Source organism: Lonchura striata, chromosome 7, assembly GCF_050655825.1.
Source record: "Lonchura striata isolate lonStrDom1 chromosome 7, ASM5065582v1, whole genome shotgun sequence".
Lineage (NCBI taxonomy): Eukaryota > Metazoa > Chordata > Aves > Passeriformes > Estrildidae > Lonchura > Lonchura striata.
In genome coordinates this window covers 16230014-16250451 of record NC_140709.1, presented here as the reverse complement: position 1 = coordinate 16250451, position 20438 = coordinate 16230014, and the positions used below count along the sequence as shown (strand labels likewise).

At 61.2% G+C, this 20438-nt stretch overlaps 2 protein-coding genes across 2 annotated transcripts; one reads left to right on the top strand and one right to left on the bottom strand.

Annotated features, from left to right (window-relative positions):
* Positions 1–80: 80 nt before the first annotated feature.
* Positions 81–2715, bottom strand: INHA (inhibin subunit alpha). Its single transcript, XM_021526334.3, has 2 exons — positions 2224–2715; positions 81–1341 (listed from the first exon to the last, which is right to left on the bottom strand). The coding sequence occupies exons 1-2, from the start codon at positions 2588–2590 to the stop codon at positions 608–610; spliced, it is 1101 nt and encodes a 366-aa protein (XP_021382009.3). The 5' UTR covers positions 2591–2715; the 3' UTR covers positions 81–607.
* A 1128-nt stretch (positions 2716–3843) lies between these two features.
* OBSL1 (obscurin like cytoskeletal adaptor 1) lies at positions 3844–20307 on the top strand. Its single transcript, XM_085585032.1, is given in 27 exon segments — positions 3844–3976; positions 5194–6291; positions 7057–7326; positions 7533–7793; positions 8128–8433; positions 8519–8797; positions 8894–9192; positions 9194–9267; positions 9269–9570; positions 12010–12282; positions 13012–13287; positions 13574–13849; positions 14004–14279; positions 14369–14644; positions 14898–15179; positions 15884–16159; positions 16297–16572; positions 16662–16928; positions 17079–17348; positions 17431–17697; positions 17961–18227; positions 18590–18702; positions 18849–19002; positions 19103–19264; positions 19416–19520; positions 19649–19915; positions 20146–20307. Coding segments are annotated over 26 exon segments (6921 nt in total). The 5' UTR covers positions 3844–3976; positions 5194–5252; the 3' UTR covers positions 20154–20307.
* Positions 20308–20438: the final 131 nt, after the last annotated feature.

The window sequence follows — 20438 nt, the reverse complement described above, 5'->3', positions numbered from 1 at the left end:
CAAATCGGAGCTGGATGCCTCTAACAGTATTTGCCCATCCCCTCATTTCTCCATCTAGATAGAAGCAGACATTTCCAGGCTGCTTTAGAAAAGGGAACAAGTTTATTTCACTCATCCCATTTAGCTTTCCAACAAGCCATGCTGCTGGGAGAGGGCTCACTTGTGGTGCCACGTGTGCTGCCAGCCCTGCCACCAGTGTGAGGTCCTGGCATGGGCTCACCCAGGCACATCCTGATCCTGCTGCAACAGCCTGGCCCTGCCTGGAGCACAGGGGAAGCTGTTGAACTCTGCAGCAGGAGGAAGACACCAATCTTTGTGGGGGTGCAGAACTGCAGCAGGGAAGCAGGTGAAGAGAGATGAGGGCTAATCTGGTTGCAGGCAGCAGCCTGGCTTTGACAGGACAGTGATGCCTTTGCCGTAGGTTGTGCCTATCCATGCCCCGCCATGTCCTGATTTGCTCTGTGATGGTACCAGGGCCAGCCCAAAAGTCTGGCTTGTGCGAGGGAGGGTGGTACAGCCAAACTCCCCCATCCCAGCAGCCAGGGTTCCACTGGGAAAGCAACTCCTCCTGCGTGGGATCACGGTCCGGGCTGGGCTGCAGGACGCCCTAGACACAGGTGCAGTCCTGGGCCAGGATGTTGGGCACTGTCTCGTACTTGAAGGAGTACCCGCCGTCGGAGGTGGTGCGGACACGCAGGGAGCGCATGGTGCCGGGCAGGGCAGCGCAGCAGAGCTGCACGCCCAGCCGGTGGCTCAGCCCGTGGCCTGCAGCGCAGCTCCCGTGGCAGTAGTGGAAAACAAAGCTGCTGGGATGCACGATCCACTTGTCCCAGCCCAGCTCCTCGAAGGAGATGTTGAGGGAAGCCCGGCGACAGTTGGTGTGGGCAGCCAGCTCCTCAGATGGACGCTGCAGCAGGCTCAGGGCGGCCGGGGACCAGGGCATGGCAGAGCGACGAGCCCTCTCGCTGCCCTTGGCCCGGGTGGTGGCCACCAGGAAGGGCATCTTGTCCCCCTCAGGCAGGCAGGGGCAGCCAGGGCAGCGCACCAGGAGCACAAAGAGCGGCTGCCAGAGCTGGGGCAGCAGCACTGGGGCCAAGTGAAACACTGTCCAGTGCTCGGGTGTCCGCTCCGCCATGGCTGTCACCGGCACCCGGCCCTGAGGGGACAGGGTCAGCACCTCAGGGAAGGAGTGGTTGGGGGCAGCCGAGGGGCCCGTGTAAAACCAGAGCTGGGCAGAAGTCACCACACGGTTCAGGGTGTGTGCCGAGGGCTGGAAGAGGTAGGTGAAAATCCCTTCTTCCTCCAGCAGCTTGTCTGGCTGTGTGGGCTCACAGGGAACGTCTGTGGGGGGGAAAAGATGATCAGGGTCTGCGCCCAGACCTGGGGAGAATCCCCAATGCCAAATCACAAGTGGGATGTTGCAGAGGTCCCTGGAATGCTGGCAGGGCTCCTGGCTGCTGGCATAGGCTGTGGCTGGGTGCAGAGGAGCCGGTGCTGTGCAGCAGCTTCTGTGCTGTGCCCCACAACTGATCTCTGCTATGCTCTAGGCTGGTCCATTACTGTCACCCCTGTCCCCCAGTATCCTCCCCCATAGCTGGTTGTCTTGCCCCTTTCCCCCAGAGACCACATCATGCCCTGTCCCCCAGCATTCACCTCATAGCTGGTAATCCTGTCCTTTTCCCCCACCTCTGCACCCTGACCATCTCCCTGCATCCTGGCCCATCTCCCAGTCCTGTCCCATAGTTGGTCATCCTGCCCCCTTTTCCCCAGCATGTGCATCCTATCCCATCCCCCAGCATTCTGCCCCATCTCCTGCTGTTATTGCTGGTCATCCTGCCGCATGCTTCAGCATCCTGCCCTGTCCCTTAACATCCCAACCCACCTTCCAGTATCCTGCCCCATTCCCTAGCATCCCACCCTATTCCACCCTGCTCCTCATCCCTCTCCATGTCTCCACATCCTGCCTGGCCAGCTGTTTCCTAGCCTCTCAGCACCCTCTTGTGCTGCCTGTCCCTCTGCTGTCTGTCCTGAACTGTTCTGCTTGTCCATGCCTGCCATACCTTTCCATCTGGCTCTCCACCAAATCTCACTCATGCCCATGTCCCAGCCTGGCATACCTTCTTCCCCTTCTCCCACAGAGCACCACATCAGCCTCGCCATCCTTCAGCGTCTGCATTACTCCAACCCCCACCCTGCTTCACCCTTTCATCAGGATGTTCTCACCTGTGGCAGGGAATAAGATCACCTGGGAGGTGTCCTCCAGCTCCTCCGGCTCCACTTCAGTGTTTTCAAGAACGTCTCTCCGGTGTACCCTCCTTGCTTCCATCTGTGGCTCCTCCTGGAGAAGGGGGGGACTCAGATGTTCCAGCACCCGAGCCCGCACCTTGGCCAGGATGAGCTGCCGGTCGGCACCCGCCCCGGTGCAGCTGGCCAGGGCAGCGGTGGGCAGCATGGCAGGCAGCAGGTGCAGCAGCAGCAGCATGGCCGTGGGGCACACGGTGGGGTGCTGGCCTGGGGGGCTCTGCCGCGGGCTTCTGCCTGCCTGCCCAGCCCGTCTGCCCGCAGCGCTCCCCCCGGGACAGGGTGGCATTGAGATCTAGCTGACACTGACGCAAACGTCTGCTCGCCGTGAATATTATCTCTGAGCTGTGAAAGCGCTGAGACGTCTGGAATGCCAGGACTGCAAGGACAGTGTGGTCTGGGGGGCCGGCCCCCGGCCAGGGGGTGTGTGTGGGGGCTGCTGCCGGGAGCGGTGCGTGCGTGGGGCTGGGGAGGCCGGGCTGCGGGCAGGGTGGTGCCGGCAGCCGAAGCTGGCAGGGATGGAGGGGGTGCTGGGTGAGCTTTGCAGCTGCTGATGCGAGGTGCCTCCCATGGCGGAGGAGTGGAAGGTCTAGGGCTTCTGGGGAGCTAGTGGGAAGTGACAGCAGTTGTGCACGGCAGGGAAATCTGGGCAAGGACCTGGTGGGGATCAGAGGCCTGTGAGGCTCTGGCATGGGGGAGGCGCTTTGCAGGTGGCAGTCGCCAGGGCAGCCAAAAATGTGAGGATGGGGCCTTGGAAAGGGCAAGCTGAGGGACAGGGTGGTTGTGGCATCTCCATGACAGTCCATGACATCTCCATGACATGATTAGCAAGATCCTGGGGACATGAAGCAAGAGGGACGGCAAAAGGTCCTTGCTCTACCTGAGGCTGCAGAAGGCTGGAGAGGGGAGAAAAACAGATGAGACCTTCAGGGGGAGAAGAACAAATGAGAGGGGTGGGCCAGCTGGAGACCCTGCAGCAGGTCCAGGAGAAGGATCCTAGGGTGCTGTTTGGGCTGTCTAGCCATGGCTTGGCTCACAGGGTGGGAGTTGCAGGAGAGACATTGGCTGTAAGGAGGCCCAGTCCCCTTCCTCTCACCACTGCCTGAGGGGACAGTGCCTATCCACTAACGCTGCATGTGCTGTGGATGGTGGGCAGCCTGTGCATCCCCTCTGTGCCTCTGGCAGCTCAGTGTCCTGCCCATCCCATCCAATATAGCCTGGCATTTCATGTAGCATCCAATGCAACACATCCCCCCATGCAGCATGTCCCGTGTGACACGTCCTGTCTCACTGCAGTCTGGTGTCCAGCTCAGTGTACAGCACACCATGCACCCTGCACCCCATGCCACGCTCTCCACAGGGCACGTTGTCTCTTGCTGCTGGCTGAGCCGGCGCAGAGGCACAGCCGGGCCTGCAGCACCCCTGCAGCTCTCTGGGGTGGCTCCTGCTGGGCTGCTATACATAGGTAGGCCAGCCCAGCCTCAGTGAGGCGCTGAACGGAGCAGGCTCACTCTTATCAACCCCGCGTGTCATCAGAGGGTATTTTTGGGGACAGCAGCTGCAGGCATTTGTAACATTTGGTCCCTGCGCACTGACACCCAGAAGGGGAGCTGGGGGAAGAAGCAGGAGCTGGGTGCCGACACTGAGAGACACAGGGGAGAGGTGGCAGAACGAGGTACATGCGTGGGGCAGGGGTCTGGGCTGGGGGACTGCCTGGGGCAGGGAGGGTGGTTGGGGAAGGGAGTGGTTGAAGGGTGCAATGGTGCAGCCGAGCCATCAGAGCTGTCCGTTTGTGTCCAAAGGAGCTGCTGTGGGGTGGCCCAGGGGTCAGGGGCGTATGGATGGAGAGATGAATCTGAATAGATTCACTGTCCCAGGGGTAGGGCTGTGGGAGGAGAAGCTGGCCACAATCCCTGTCGCTCCTTGGGGACCAGCTCTCTCCTACCCTCTGGCTCATTCAAGAAGTATTTTTGTTTCCCCTCCCCCTGCCTGAGCAAGTCAGAGACGACCCTGCCCCAGTCCCAGCCATGGTGTGGGCAGAGGGTGGGTGCACTCAGCGGGGAGAGGCACACAGCACCCTGCCCTGCTCCTGCCCTGGTGGTGGGCACGGTTACCCACAAAGCTGGGGATGGAGACAGTGCCCTTCCATAGCAGGACCCACCTCCCTGGCTTTCAGTTTTCCCCTGGGGTTGATGATTTCCAGCTATGGTTTTGAGTGCACAAGGGCTGGATCCCGCCTGTGGGACTACTCTCTAGAACGGGGACCCCTTCCCCAGAGCCCCACTTCGCCCCAGGGCACTTTGCCCTGTGGGGTGGCCGCCCGGCACAGGGGGTCCCCTGCCCACCCAAGTCCGGGAGGAAGTCCCAGCCCGGGTCCAGCCGGGGCCTCGCGCCCGTGACAGCCCCGTGTCAGCACCTGCCCGCTGAGCCGGCCCAGATGCTGCAGGAATGCGGCTCTGCCACCACCCGATACTGCAGGAATGTGAATGCCCGGCGGGTGGGGAAGGGGCGGGCGGGGGCCCTTTTGCCTTCGCTGTCCCCCAGCCCCAGCACCCAGCAAGCAGCTGCCTATGCTCCCTGTCTAGGCCGGGGTCCCCCACCGCTGGAACTGGAGTCCCCTCTGCAACCCTGGGAAAGGGTGCAAGTGTCTCAGGCCCCCGGGGTGCAAAGAGCCACAATTTGTCACGTCTCCTATTGCCTTGGGCTGGGAAATGGATGGTTTGGGTGACACTGGGACAAATCCAGTGGGACTGCGCTGCTCTGGATGACAATGATGCTCAGGAGGTCCATGATGGGGATTTTGTGGGTCCCTCCTAGCTGGGGGCTCCACACTGGTCCATCTCTTCGATGGAGCCTGAGCCTCCACTGTAGTCTGTCTGTACATCCCCCCAGGCTGATGATCCCTGCTGCTGCTCCAGCCAGCTGTCTGCCGTGAGCCTGGGGAGTTGGTGATGGAGGGGTTCGGGGGAGCCCCCAGGTTCCTGGCCTATCCACGTGCCTTCACGGTCCAAAGTGGCACCAATGCAGTCCTGAGCTGCCAGATCATGGGTGATCCCCAGCCAAGCATCCTCTGGGAAAAGGACAAGAATACCATCGAGCCCTCGGGCCGTTTCCATATGGAGTCCAAAGGGGACCTGTACAGCCTGCTGGTGTCCTGTGCCACCCCCGAGGACAGCGGACTCTACGTCTGTAGGGCCAAGAATAGTGTTGGCGAGACTTACGCTGCCACCGTGCTCAGGGTAGAGCCAGCGGAGCCGCGAGAGGGGGAGGGATGCTCAGGCAGTGTCGCACCTGCCTTCCTCATTGCCCCCTCGTCCATGCGGGTGTGCCGGGGGGAGGACGTGATGTTCACCTGCAGGGTGTCTGGGCAGCCCTGCCCTGTGCTGGAGTGGGAGAAGGATGGGCACAAGCTCTCCGAACTCTTTGAGAGCAGCCACTTTGCAGTGGGGCAGAAACCAGAGGACTGGCACTTCCTGAAGCTGTTCGGTGCCCGGCCCCAGGATGGGGGTGTGTATGTCTGCCGGGCATGCAGCGGCTCCCAGGAGGCCCTGGCTGCCGCCGTGCTCCTGGTTGAACCCCAGGCACTGTTGGATGGGCTCCCCAATGGCTCCCCTGCCCACGGCCCCGAGGTACTGGCGGAGCGGCAGCGGTGGCGGCGGCACGCAGCGGGACGGCGCATGGCACCGGAGACCTGGGTGCCCAATGGCGTCGTGCCGGCCAGGGTGCCAGGGGCCAAGGCATTTGCTGTGAGCGCAGGGAAGCATGCCAAGTTTCGCTGTTATGTTACTGGCAAGCCCAAGCCAGAGATTATCTGGCAGAAAGATGGTGAACCCCTTGCCCCTGGCCGCAGGCATCTCATCTACGAGGACCGGGAGGGCTACTTCATCCTCAAGGTGCTGTACTGCAAACCTCAGGACCAGGGGCTATACATGTGCACTGCTTCCAACACTGCTGGCCAGACCCTCAGTGCAGTGCAGCTGCAGGTGAAAGGTAGGAACACGTCCAAGAAGTGTCAGAGGTGGCCAGGCTCTGGGGGGCTCAGGGAAGTTTGTCTGGCAGGGGTGTGTCTGTGTGAGAGCCCAGCATCATGGGGCTCCTTCCTGCCCTGTGCAGCCAGGGTCACCCCAGGCTCCTCAGGACAGAGCTGTGAGCTGGAAACAGGGGATGCTGGGCTTCTCCAGGAGCTGTGTCCTGCTCCGTGTCTCGCTTTCCTTGCAAACAGAGGTGTGGCTTCTCGGATGACTGCAGGTGTCCAGCCACAAACAGGGAAGAGGGACAGTGCCTTGGTGACAAATTCCCCTGGAAGTGCTGAGTGATTCTGGCAGCCAGCCCTGCAGGGCACGGCTCCAACAGTCTGCACTGGCAGCTGCCCAATTCCCCCCCGAGCCATCCAGCCAGCTGGGGACAGCCCATGGCTGGGGTTACCCAGGAACTGGTGCAGCCCCTGCCTACACCCCACTGCTCCCCTCCACTGAGATGCCTGCTGCAGTATGCTGGCTTCCATGCCCCTGCATCCCCCAAAACTCCTGCTGAGATACTGGAGGAATCCCTGTGTCTCCCCAGGCTGTGCCCTGGTCCTCCCTGCTCTGGGATATGTGCTTGTCAAGGCAGTGTCTGTCTCATGGAAGCCAAAGGAGAGGGCAAAGAAGGGACAAGGGTTTGCTGCTCTTTGTGAGCTGGGATCACCTTGAGCAAAGGGCTGACAGTGGATGCTGTACCCCACGTGCCCTAAGCTCCTGTCTCTTCCTGTGGCAGAGCACCGGCTGCGGTTCCAGGTACAGCTGGCAGACGTGGAGGTAGCAGAGCGGGAGGATGCAGTGTTGGAGTGCCAGGTGCCACTGGAGACGATCCCCACCTCCTGGTACCTGGAGGACAGAGAGCTGCAGCCCAGCCACAAGTACGTGATGGAGGAGCAAGGGGTGGTGCGGCGCCTGACCATCCGCGATGCCCGCATCGATGACGATGGCATCTACCTCTGCCAGATGAAGGACAAAGGACGCAGCATTGCCGAGGTCTCTGTCCGAGGTGCGTCATGTCTCCAGCGGCACAGCTTTGCCTTCCTATTCCCCTCCTTGCCAGGGTCCTCACTGCTCTGTGCATTTGCCTTCCCTCCACTTGGCTGGTGCCTGCTGCTGCCCCTCCTCAACCTCCTCCTCCTCCTCTCCCACCTCAAAGAGCCCCATCCCGGTCCCCAGAATTCCTCCCTGGCCCTCATATATCTCTTCCCATAGGGGTGATTGTGAAGCGGCTGCCACGGAAGCTGGATGTGATGGAGGGGGAGAATGCAGTTTTCTGTGTGGAGACACGGGATGTGGTAGAGGGCAGCTGCTGGAGCCGGGATGGGCTACAGCTGCGGGAGTCACCCCGCACCGTGCTTAAGAGCTTCAGCAGGACACACCTCCTGGTGCTGGTGCACGTCACCCGCCAGGACGCGGGCATCATCTCCTTCACTGTCGGGGAGTCACAGACATCCTCCCAGCTCCGAGTCAAGTGTAAGCTCCTGAAGGGGTCCTGTGTCCTCTCTCCTGCCTGTTCATGGGGGGTGATACAGAAGAGGGGATGGCATAGGCAGCCAATATGCTGGGGGTGTGATGCAGCAATGTGTTTTATGGGAAGGGGGCTTTGAGCAGAACTCCAGGATCCTAGCCTCACAGGCATTCACAAACCCCTGCAGCCAGCAGCATGCTACACGGGAGCAAGACCATCCTTTCCATCAGAGAGAGAATCCCCAAAGAAACAGGCTGTTACCCCCACTTAGCACTTCTATCACCCCACCTAGAACCTCACTGCCATCCCCAAGCAGTCAGCGTGGGCTGTAACTTGCAGGTGTGAAGCACGACCCTCCGAGTGCACCAGTAGCAGCTGAGATGAGCGTGGTGGAGACTAACACAGCTCTGCTGACTTGGTGTCCTGCACCTGACTCCCACCTCCGCCCCGCCAGCCACTACCTGCTGGAGCGTCGGGAGGCAGCGGGAGGGGAGTGGGTGCAGTGCCTTGCCACCGACCTGCCCAGCTGCGTGCGGGTGCTGGGTGACAGCGTGCCTCGCGAGGCCGACTACTGTTTCCGCATCTCTGCCGCCAACAAGCACGGCAGGAGCAGCCCTGTGGAGTTCCCTGGATCTGTGCATCTCGGTGAGGAGACAGGCAAAAGCTGGGATGTCGTGCTGCAGTGTGCTGGTAGTCAGTGCCACTGGGGCTCAGTCCGACTGTGCTCCAGCCCCAGCAGCTCGTCTGGAGAGGGGTCTGCAGGACACGTGGGTGAGGGATGGTGAGGATGCACAGTTCTCCCTGGAGCTGTCAGCTGCAGTGCATGGATCCTGGTTCCTCAACGGTGCCAGGCTGCGTGAGGAGGAGGATGCAGGCGGCCGGTGCAGTGTACAGCGCCATGGGATGGAGCACTCGCTGCTGATCCGAGGAGCACGACTGGTTGACAGTGGGGCCCAGGTCACCTTTGTGTCCGGTGGTGTGCGGGACTCAGCTATCCTGCATGTGCAAGGTGATCAGCGCACTCACCCTGGGATCCTACCAGGACCCCAGCAGCAGCGGCTGTCATGCTGAAGGATGCTTCTCACCGCTCCTAAATGTCTCTCAGCCCCACAGGTCCGCATTGCCCCAGTGTCTGAGGCTGAACGGCTCCGAAACGTGCCAGCAGGGATGCCTGTGCTGCTAGAGTGCCAGGTGTCCACCCCGGATGCCCCTGTCTGCTGGCTGAAGGACGGCAAGGCCGTGCCCCTGGATGACGTTATCGCGGTGCAGGCAGAAGGCTGCGTGCGGAGGCTGCTGCTCCGCTCAGCGTGTCCCTCAGACTCTGCTGTGTACACCTGTGACGCTGGGGATGATGCTGTGAGCTTTGTGGTGACCGTGACTGGTGAGCTGGGGAATGTGTGTGGCAGCCTGGCCCCTACCTCCTGACAGTGCTCCTGCCCTGCTTCTTACCCCCATCATGCAGCTGAAAGCTGCAGCTAGTCATGTTGAGGCCCACATTCTCCCTGGCAGAGGTGCCGGTGAGGATCATCAGCTCCAATGAGGAAGCCCCCCACGCCTACGTGGTCGGACAGCGTGTGGAGCTGTGGTGCCAGCTGTCCCGCCCAGCAGTCCCAGTGCACTGGTACAAGGATGGAGAGGAGGTGGAGGTGGGTGAGAGCCTGCTGCTGGAGCAGGAGGGGCCACAGTGCAAGCTGGTGCTGCCCTGCGCTCAGACACAGGACACAGGAGAGTTCGTCTGCGATGCTGGTGGGGACTCTGCCTTCTACACCATCACTGTGGCAGGTGCGTGTGATGCAGGAGGGCTGGTAGGGTCTCAGGGGGCTTTCTTTGCCAGTGCAGGATGCCACAATGCATGTGCTGGTGTCAGTATTGCTGTCACTTGCTGTGATGGGATATTTGTCAGACATGCTTTTGCTCGGTGCTCACCAGCAGTTTGGTAGGCTGCTCAGTTGGGGTCCTTGTGGGACTCAGACCAACTGCCAGAGGGAGCAGCTCGCTCAGCCTGTTTGAAACACTAGAGCACACAAGAGCACCCAGCACCTGCACACCAGGGTGTTTGCCAGACTCCTGCCATGGCTAGTAACCAAGCCCTCCTCCAAGGTCCTAAAAATAGTGGGCCCAGCACCTGGCATAGGATGACTCATGGTTGGTCATTGCTCTGATGGACAGTGTTAATTGCTGACCTGAAAATTAACAGTTGCCTGGAGACCGATGGCTGGGTGGTGTTTGCTGGATGGGAGCAGGGCTCAGCATCCTGTGGCGGCTGCCCCAGCTGTGAAGCGGTTGCTGGCATCACTGGCTGGCAGAGGATAATGAAAACTGAAAGCAAGTGAAAGGCTTCCCCTTGCTGGCCCCAGAATCCACATCCCACAACCACGGGAAGGCAACCAGGGGCAGAGCTAAAGCCCAGTTGAAAGTTGATGTGACCACAGTGGTAAAGCCTCACTGTGATGTTAACACATGGCAAAGGGCCAAAGTTGATGGCCAAGGATGTAGGAGTGAAGGTAGGATGAGTGATAAGAGATGCTGAAGAGTCAGTGGAGTGGTGGCTGCTGGAAGGGTGAGGAAGGGAGGGGGGTTTAGTGAGATAAAGGCAAAATTGTCAGTGGGAAGGACAGGCAGCATGGGTTTTGGGAAGAGGCAGGAGGTCGTGTGCTATGTGGGAGTGTGGGGCATGGAGAGCTCTGCTTCCCTAGACGGGGAGAGGGAACACCATCTGCTGAGGCTCAGACTTTTGGCTGAGCAGCTTTGCATCACTTTGACAGAAGGGTCTTAGGGAGGCTATCTTGGTTCAATCTGGATTTGGACATCAATGTCACCAGCAGGGCTGGGGGTGGGTGTCTGGAGGCTCAGGCTGACACCTCTCTGGCACAAGTGCCAGGCTGGCTGCTGCAGTCAAGCACTGTGTGGCATGCTTGGGTTTCCCTGAGGCATCTCAGCTATCCCCCATAGGGCTGTTGTGGCATGTAGCCTGCCTGCCTCAAGCTCGGCCATCCCAGCAGCCGCTGGGTTTTCCATCAGCTGTTGAGCACTGGAGCTCCCTCAGAACTAGTGAGAGGCTGAGGCCAGAGCGATGCTGCCTGCTGAGGGCTGGCACGTTATCCCCTCACTTCACTGCTGCTCAGCATCTCCAGCTGCACCTCAGCAATGTGATTGCTTTTAGCAGGTCCGGGGAGGGAGGCAGCTGCCAGTCGTTTGATCAGGGAGCTGGGCGGATGCAGGCTCAGCGTGCGGCAGGTTAATCGCTGCAAAGCGGCGCCGCACCGCTCCGCACGCTGCGGGGCAGCGGTGCGCTGCTGGGCCTGGGCAGCGCAGCCGGGAGCTGGCTGGGAAGCTTCCACCCGGACACACCGCATGGAGCAGCTGCGGGCTGTGAGAAGGGCAGGCTGCTGCTCGCCCACCACTGTGCCCCAGAGCTGGCTGTGCCTTGTGCCCACACGGGCTCGATGAGTACCACGGCGGAGTCCAGGCCAGCTACGGCTGGTGCAATGTGCACGGCCAGGCAGGCAGTGCTGGCTGTAGGTGGCACTCTGAACTTCTCCCAAGAAAGAGGAGGGCTGATCACCGAAAATTTGTGCTGGGAGACCTTCTGTCTTTAAAGTTCTGACTCAATTCAGAGGGGTAGTGTGAGCAGTGGCACACATTTTATGTAGCAAATTAATGGTGATTTTAGTGATGACTGCAATCCAGAATTGAGTGCTGGGTCCCGGTAAGCTGCAAGCAAACCACATGCCTGTGCCACAGTATAAGCAAATGCCACGGCTGAGCCATGACAAAAGTGCTGGCTGGCACCTGGTGGCCTCTGAAATGGAGAGACAGGCAGAGGGAGGGCACACCCTGGGAAAGCAGCTGCAGGGGCTGGTGCTGGCACCACAGACAGTGGTTATCAGTGCTGGAGCTTGCCTATATGCATCCTCCCTCCACAACCTTCAGCTCCACCACAGGGCAAAGCAGGGCAGGTACTACGGGAGCAAGGGCATGGCAGCAATTTACAGCCAGTTCAAAGCCTGGTGCTCCTCCTGGTTGTAATGTGTGAGAAGAAGAGGGAGACCCAGGCACAATGGTCCAGAAGTTTGAGCTATGTAGAATGTGGATGACGTGGTGCCTTCCAGCTTTAAAGCCAACAAGTGGTGAAGCCATCACTTGCACAGGGCTGTGATGGCCATCATCACTGGCTCTGGTCTTTATGTCCCGGCTGAGCCCCATGTCTCTCCGTGACAGAGGAGCCGGTGAGGATTGTCAGCTCCAACGAGGGGGCCTCCCACACCTATGTGGCCGGACAGCGTGTGGAGCTGTGGTGCCAGCTGTCCCGCCCGGCAGCCCCAGTGCACTGGTACAAGGACGGGGAGGAGGTGGAGGCAGGTGAGAGCCTGCTGCTGGAGCAGGAGGGGCTGCAGTGCCGGCTGGTGCTGCCCTGTGCCCGGCCACAGGACACAGGGGAATTTGTCTGCGACGCTGGTGGGGACTCTGTCTTCTACACAGTCACCGTAGCAGGTGGGTACAACAGACACCTACATCCCACTCCCCCTCTTCCCTCTTCCCCAGCTCCTTGCTCCCACTGTGGCTTCAGCACCTCAGCTACCTCTCACCTCCTTGAGAGCAGTTCCTTGCCCATGCCCCTGGGTTGGAAGGGGATGTGGTCAGGAGCATACAAGCTGGTCTGTCTCCTCCCAGAGCTCTGTATCACACTGCCCCCCTACACTCCAGAGCACAACCAGCTTGCCTGCCTTTGGGTGATGCCACCTCACGCCCCAGCCCTGCTGTTCCCTCATCTTGCAGCTAGCACCACTGCAGGGCTGAGATATCCATGGCCACTGCTGCCAGGGCAGGTGGGATGGGAGACCAAATGACACAAGGTCTTGGTCCTCTCAGCCCTGAAGGTCTGCCTCACCACAGTGCTGGAGGTAGAGCAGCTCCAGGAGTTGCCAGCAGGGCTGCCCTTGGTGTTGGAGTGCCAGGCGTCCCCTGCACATGCCCCTGTCCACTGGCTGAAGGACAGTGAGGCCATGGTCCCAACACAGGTCCTGGCCATCTGCTCAGAGGGATGCTCCCAGGGGCTGCACACTGCTGCAGCTGCACTGTCTGACTCAGGGGTGTACACGTGCCATGCCAGGGATGATGCTGCCAGCTTCAGGGTGACTGCGAGCAGGGAGCTGCCCAGGGGATTCCTGTCCTCACATGGGACTCACCCAGCACCACACCTGAGCCCTGCCATGTCCCCAGCAGAGGCACCAGTGAGGATTGTCAGTTCCAACAAGGAGGCCTCTCACTCCTACGTGGTCGGGCAGCGCGTGGAGCTGTGGTGCCAGCTGTCCCGCCCCGTGTCCCCGGTGTGCTGGTACAAGGACAGTGAAGAAGTGGAGGTGGGCGAGAGCCTGGTGCTGGAGCAGGAAGGGCTGCAGTACCGCCTGGTGCTGCCCTGTGCCCAGATGCAAGACACAGGGGAGTTTGTCTGCAGTGCCAGCAATGCATCTGTCTCCTACTCCATCTTTGTGGCAGGTTGGTGGCACAGCAGGAACATCCTGAAAAGGGCAGCACTGCCCCAACTCTGTGCTCTGGGGTTCCCAGCCCTGCTCCCCGCCCTCAGCATTGTGGAGGAGGGCATGCCCTCTGTGCCCACTGCCCCTGCCCCTGAGCAGTTCTGACCTCTTTGTACTAGGGTGAGAGGATGTAGCTTCCCTACAGCCCCATGGGGACAGGGACACAGGCGACAGTAAATAGACACAGCAGAGCCAGGAGCAAAGCAGTGAGCAGGTCTCACACCCTTCCTCTACATCCCCAACAGAGCCACCAGTGAGGATCCTGCAGCCTCCACAGCGCTCTCTGGAGCTGCTGGTTCAGGCACCAGGGTGTGTGGAACTGCGGTGCGAGCTCTCTGCGCCGGATGCTCCCGTGCACTGGTTCAAGGATGGGCTGGAGGTGGATGAGACCGATAACCTGCTGCTGCTGGTCGAGGGGGCCTGGCGCTACCTCTTCATCCCCAAGAGCAGTGCAGAGGATGCAGGCGAGTACATCTGTGAGACCAAGGATGAGGCCGTCTCCTTCGATGTCAAGGTGTCAGGTCAGTGGGGGTGCTGATGTGCTTCTGGCCACCAGTGGATGCCCATCCACTGGGCCACCCTGCACAGGAGCTTACCTGGGGCTGGCAGCAGAGGAGTGCCCAGGGCTGCGTTGTCCCTGCGCTGCTTTGTATCACAGATGTGCCATACCTGCAGAGCCTCCGGTGAGGATCCTGCAGCCCTGCAGACCTGTCCCTGTCATGATGGTGTCCCCGGGGGAGACGGTGACACTTTGCTGTGAGTTGTCCCGTGCGGATACACCTGTGTTCTGGGCAAAGGAGGGTGTCAGGCTCGAGGCTGGGGGCAGCCTGGTCCTGGAGGAAGAGGGTGTCTATCGCCGGCTGCTCATCCCTGCTGCCCAAGCTGAGCACTCTGGAAAATACACCTGTGACACCGCCAATGACACAGTGACATTCACCATCCAAGTGTTGGGTGAGCATGAGGGTAGGGAAGGGCCTGGTGTGGGGCACTGGGTGCACAAGCCCCAGAGACCTCAGCTCTGTTGGTGCTGAATGCTGCAGATTCGCTGGTCAGGATCCTGGAGAAGGATGTCCTGCTGACCCACCGGTGTTGCCAGGCCATGGAGGACCTGGTGCTGGAGGTGCACCTCTCGCACAGCCATGGGGAAGTGAAGTGGTACAAGGACGGGGAGAAGCTGCAGGACACGGGGCGTGTGAGGCTGGAGGAGGACGGGGTGCGCAGATCCCTCGTGATCCTGGGCACTACGGGCAAGGATGCTGGGGAGTATCTCTGTGACACTGGTGATGACAGTATCGTCTTCTTCATCACTGTAGAAGGTGAGCAGGAGGTCCTGGTGGGGGATGGCCAGGGGGACAGAAGTGAGGTGGGTCTGTGGCTGCTGCCAGGGTGGTGTGAGGCTGGACTGGGTGCCAGTGAGCACAGGGAGGCTGGTGAGGGGCACATGGGGAGTGGGTTGCATCTGTGTGGTGGCCCTGTGCTGCTCAGCTGCAGCCAGAGGAGTCTGGACAGAATCTGGCCATTGTGATACCCAGCACAGGCTGCTTTTGTGGTGACAGCCCATCTCTCCAGTCCCAGAGCCACCGGTGACCATCGTGGGCAGCACAGGCACCGCGGTACATCGTTGCCTGGTGGCTGGGGAAGACCTGGTGCTGGCTTGTGAGCTCTCTCGGCCCGACGCCATCGTGCGCTGGCTCCGGAATGGCCAGGAGGTGCATCCAGGTGAACGGGTGCAGGTGGAGGCCCGTGGGGTGCTGCGACAGCTCACCATCAGTGGGGCACAGCCCAGTGACGCAGGCTGCTACATCTGTGATGCTGCCAGCGACCGCATGGTGACAAATGTGGAGGTGTCGGGTGAGCTGGCTCAGAACCCCAAGGAGCCCCAGAATGGTGGGATCAGGCCACAGACACAAGGGGAGGGGAAGCCTCTGTGACCCTGCTGATGCAGAGGACAGGGTGGCAGCATGGCAGGGAAGAGTGGGAGCCCTGTCCCCAACCCTACAGGAGCCATTGGTCAGAAAGAGACATGTCAGGGTCGTGGCGAGACATGTCCCTGCTGCCTCCCCCAGCCAGAGGCTGTTTAAATTTAGCCTTGGCTGGCTCCCAGGCGCCGCTCCTCCTGCTTCGGCTGCCAAAGGCTGAGCTCAGCCTGGACCCTTATCAGCCGGAGATGGAGGGCTGTGCAGGGTGGGAAGGGGCCTGTTGCAGGCGGGTGTCCTGACTCCTCAGCAAGGTGTTCTGAATGGGGGAGTACAATGAAATTAATGGTGCCAACATGGCAGCTGTGCTGCCTGTACAGGGAGTGATGTGGGAGTGATGGGCTCTGCTGCTGCCCCTTCCCTGAGTGAACCCTGAGCTGCCAGACCTCTCCATCCTGCATGTCTGCCTCTCTGGGACCCCTGTCTAGTCCCACCCTGACCCCCAGCCAGCCCCACAGCCCTTCTGCCTCACGATGACTCACTGAGGGATCACCTCTCCACTTGAAGCAGTCCCATCCTTGCACTGCCCCACATTGCAGGGACATCCCTGAACCCTGCCTTGTCACCTGTGTCCCTCAGCCCGGCCTGTGTGCATTGTCAACAAGGAGGAGGCGCAGAGCCCGCTGGAGGTACAGGAGGGGGACAGTGTGACACTGGTGGCTCGGCTGTCCCCGGAGACAGCAGCAGTGCAGTGGCAGAAGGATGGGCAGACGCTGTGCTCAGGTGGGCGGCTGCTGGTGTGCAGCGAGGGTCCCACACGCAGCCTCACCATCAGGCAAGCGGAGCTAGGTGATGGTGGCATCTTCCTCTGCGACGCCGGTGATGATGAGGTGCATTTCACACTACGCGTGAAAGGTGAGCCTGGAGGTGTCCCTCGCCCATGCCAGGGGCAGGAGCAGTCTCATCCTGCCTCACACCGGGATGCTGGGCACCCCCATCCCATGCTGGTGCCACTGGCAGGGCCACAGCTGAGCCCAGTGCTCCTCCGGCAGAGGCACCCGTGCTGTTCGTGAACAAACGAGAGGAGCAGGAGAAGCTGCTGGTGCTGGAGGGCGGCAGTGCCGTGCTCTCTGCCATCACCTCCACGGAGCGATCCGATGTCACCTGGCTGGGCCCGCAGCAGGCGGCAGTGGCCGGCGAGCGCTGCGAGCTGCGTCGGGACGGCCGCGTTCACAGCCTCATCATCCACAATGTGGCCATGGAGGACGCCGGCACCTACACCTGCCTCTCGCCCCACGACCAGATGCAGTTCGACGTGAACGTCCGAGGTGGGCGGCAGGGGGGCAGTGGGGGTGCCCGGGGATCCCCCTGCAGTGGCAGCGGGTGCTGATATGGGGGGGGGGGGTTGCCTGTGCAGAGCTGCGGGTGAAGTTCCTGCGTGGGCTGTCGGACGTGCGAGCGCGGCAGGGCGAGCGGGTGATGCTGTGGTGCGAGCTTTGTAAGGCGCGGGGCGATGTGGTGTGGCGGAAGGACGGGCGGGTGCTGGCGCCGGGCCCCCGCCGGCAGATGACGGCAGAGGGACGGGAGCGGTCGCTGGTGCTGAGCCGCGTGGAGCCCGGGGACGCCGGCGAGTACTGCTGCGAGACCAACGACGACCAGACCCTGGCGACGCTGACGGTGCAGGGTGAGCCCGAGGCTTCCCCACCACCTGGGGGAATCCTGTTCCATGGGGGTGGTGGGGCTGCTGGCACAGTGATGTCAGGATTGTAGGGATGCTCAGCATCTCTACCTGACAGGGGGTCCCTTTTGCTGTGCCCTGACAACCTGGCTGTAGTCCCCAGGGTGGTGGAGATCATCATGGAGCTGCAAAGCCTGACAGTGCTAGAGGGGGAGGATGCCACCTTCAAGTGCCTGGTATCCCCCGAAGATGTGGCTGTGACATGGCAGCTGAATGGCCAGCCCGTGGTCCCCGGTGAGCGCCTGCTGGTGTCAAGGCGTGGGCAGAGCCACAGCCTCACCCTCCGGCAGTGCCAGACAGGTGATGCAGGCACTGTGACAGCCAATGCCGAGGGGCTGGTGAGCACAGCTCGGCTGAATGTACAAGGTGAGGGGGAAGGAGAAAGCTGGGGCTCAGCCCAAGGCACAGCCCTGGGGCTGGCTGCTGACCCAGCACACGGGCCATGCAGAGGCAGAGGTGCTGTTTGTGCGGAAGCTGCAGGATGTGGTGGCAGAGGAGCAGGGGGACGTGTGCCTGGAGGTGGAGGTGAGCCACGAGGCCGCCGAGGTGCAGTGGCTGAAGCAGGGCATCCTCCTTCAGCCGGGCAGCAAGTACCTGCTGCAGGAGTCGGGGTGCCGGCGCACCCTCACCATCTGCTGCCTTGGCCCTGCCGACCGCGGCACCTACCGCTGCGAGAGCCTGCACGACCGCACGCAGGCCAAGCTTCACGTGGAGCGTGAGTACCAGGCTGGGGATGGGGATGGAAGGCAATGGGGCTGGGGATGGCAACAAGGAGGGCACCCAACTGCTGTAATGGGAGCATGTGGGCAGAACTAGTTCTTGGCTGGAATGGGTGCTCAGAGAAGTGGGTGTGTGGGCAGGGGTGGGAGTCCAGTACAAACAACTGGATTTAGATGATCACTCCAGCAAGCACAGATTGGGAAGCCAGGGGCTCTGTGGTGGGGCAGACGCCTACTCACAGACATGGGTCCCTCACAGCCCGGAAGGTGTCAATTCGGACACCACTGACAGACATGGAGACCTTTGAGAAGGAGACAGCCACCTTTCACCTTGAACTGTCTCACCCTGGCGTGACCGGGGTCTGGACACGGGATGGCATCCGGGTGAAGCCCAGCAGCACGTGCCGGATCAGTGCCACAGGCTGCGGGCACAGCCTGACACTGGAGAGGCTTGCACTGGAAGACTCGGGCACCATCACCTTCACTGCTGACACTCTGCGCTGCAGTGCCCACCTGCGTGTGCGGGGTACGGTCCCTGGGGCAGCTGGGGGTGCGTGGCACCGGTGTTATCTGACCTGAAGCTGTTCTGTACTGGGAGACACCAAGGCTGAGCTGGGCCACCCAGGGCATGTGTTCCCCTGTCCTGGACAGGGGTGATAGCGTGCTGGCAAGTGTCCCCCTGTCCTCAGGGAAGAGATGTGAGCTGAGCAGTGGGGACACCCAGCTGGGTACAGAGCCAGCTGGAACACTACTGATGAGTGCTTGCCCATGGGTGGTGCCACTCTCACCCCATGCTGAAATGACGCAGCCATAGCTACTCTTCCCTGCAGCACCAAGACCATGCCTTTGTCCTATTAAGCCTTTCTGATCTGTGACCTGCCTCCTCAGAGCCTCCAGTCACCATGGTGAGGGTCCCACGAGACCTGGGAGTCCCAGAGACAGGGGTCGCCAGCTTTGAGTGTGAGCTGTCTCGCCCCAATGCAGAGGTGAAATGGTTCAAGGTGAGGGTTCACCCTAACCCCCTCCAGCAGCACCTGGCCATGTCCTCCTCCCCGTTTTGTACCCTGGTTGCTGCCCTCTCTGCCAGGGCTGCAGACAATGCGGAGGGGCCAAAGCAGTGGGGTGCTGCCCGTTTGCTTCCGTGCAGGACGGGCAGGAGCTGCGGCCAGGGCCCAACTGCCGCATCTACTCGGCGGGACGGCGCCGCATCCTGCAGCTGAGCCGCTGCGAGCTGACCGACACCGGCAGCTACACCTGCGATGCAGGTGACTGCCAGGCCTCTGCCATGCTGCACGTCCAGGGTACGGTCACCCAGCTCCCAGCCGCGTGTACACCCCCAAACCCTACACTGCCTGCTCCCCTCATCCTTGGCTGCCCTGACACCCTGTCTGTTACCTGCAGAGCGCCAGGTCCACATCGTGCAGGAGCTGCAGGACGTCCAGGTGCAGGAGGGTGACAATGCAGTCTTCACCTGCGAGGTGTCACATGGGGATGTGAAGGGCGAGTGGTTTCGGGACGGGGAGAAAATCAAGGTCTCCAGCACAGTGAAGATACGGCAAGAAGGTGGGGATGCAGGTGGCTCCACACCTGGTTTGGGGCTGGGATAGGGCAAATTCAAGCAAGAGGAGTTTGTGTACACAAAGAGGGGTCCCTGCACCCCTGCTTACTATGGGTGTGCATTGCCGTCGCCTTGAGCCAGCCTCTCCCTCCCCAGGGACCCGGCATTTCCTGCTGTTCTGTGGTGTGCGCCCTGAGGACAAGGGACTCATCCGCTTCACAGCCAGGACAGTCACCTCGGAGGCCAGTCTGCAGGTGGAAGGTAGCAGTGCGGGCTGAGAGGTCTGGCTGGGCTCCAGCACCGGTGCTGGGGTGTACCAGGTCAACTTGCCGTGTCCCCATGGAAGCCTGCTCACCCCACGGTGCTGATGCCTTGCCCCCACCTACCAGCACTGCCAATCCGGATTGTGAAGCCACTGCGGGACAAGACGGTGCTTGCGAGGCACAAGGCGACGCTGGAGTGCACCGTGTCCCACGCCCGGGGCCGGGTGCGCTGGCTCCGTGGGGACACCGAGATCTTTGCCGGTGACAAGTATGAGATCTGCAATCTGGACTGCTACCGCACACTCATCATTCACCGCGTGGGCCCCGAGGATGAGGACTCGTACACCTGTGATGCCTTTGATGACCGCTCCACTGCCCGGCTCCTTGTGGAGGGTGAGTGGGCACTAGAGGGGCACCATTAGCAACTGCCAGTGCTGCTTTGCCTTGCAGTAAAGGGACACCAGAACCTGTGTCCCTGTCCCCCATTGCTTGCAAGAGTCTGAGCGCTGGCCTGGAGGGAGCAGGCTGGTCAGGGGTCTGCTCCTCATGTGGGATATGTCTTTTGGGTGGCCCAGCTGCTCTGGCAACGCCCCAGCTCACTCTGACTCCCGTTGTTCCCACAGGGAGCTAGAAGCCAGGACACAGTTCTCAGGGCCTGCATACAGACTGATGGATGCTACTGCTGAGAGATGGGGTCATGTTCCCCCTGGCATGGACAGACACATGGACACCATCTCCAGCCTGCTCCAGCCTCGGGGCTCTGCATTAAACAGCCTTTTTTTCTGACATGGCCTCCTCCACACCAACGAGCTGGGGTCCCGTTAAGAGAAAAGGTGGTGGCGCCACTCTACATCCCACTCAGCATCCCTGGAAGCCCAGCCCTCTGGGCCCCTCTCACCCCTGCCCCCCCTACAGT

Coding starts and splice junctions, on each gene's coding strand:
- INHA (XM_021526334.3), bottom strand. CDS start 2,590: ATGCCACCCTGTCCCGGGGGGAGCGCTGCGGGCAGACGGGCTGGGCAG. Junction 1,342..2,223: donor GATCTTATTCCCTGCCACAG/GTGAGAACATCC, acceptor TCCCCCCCACAG/ACGTTCCCTGTGAGCCCACA.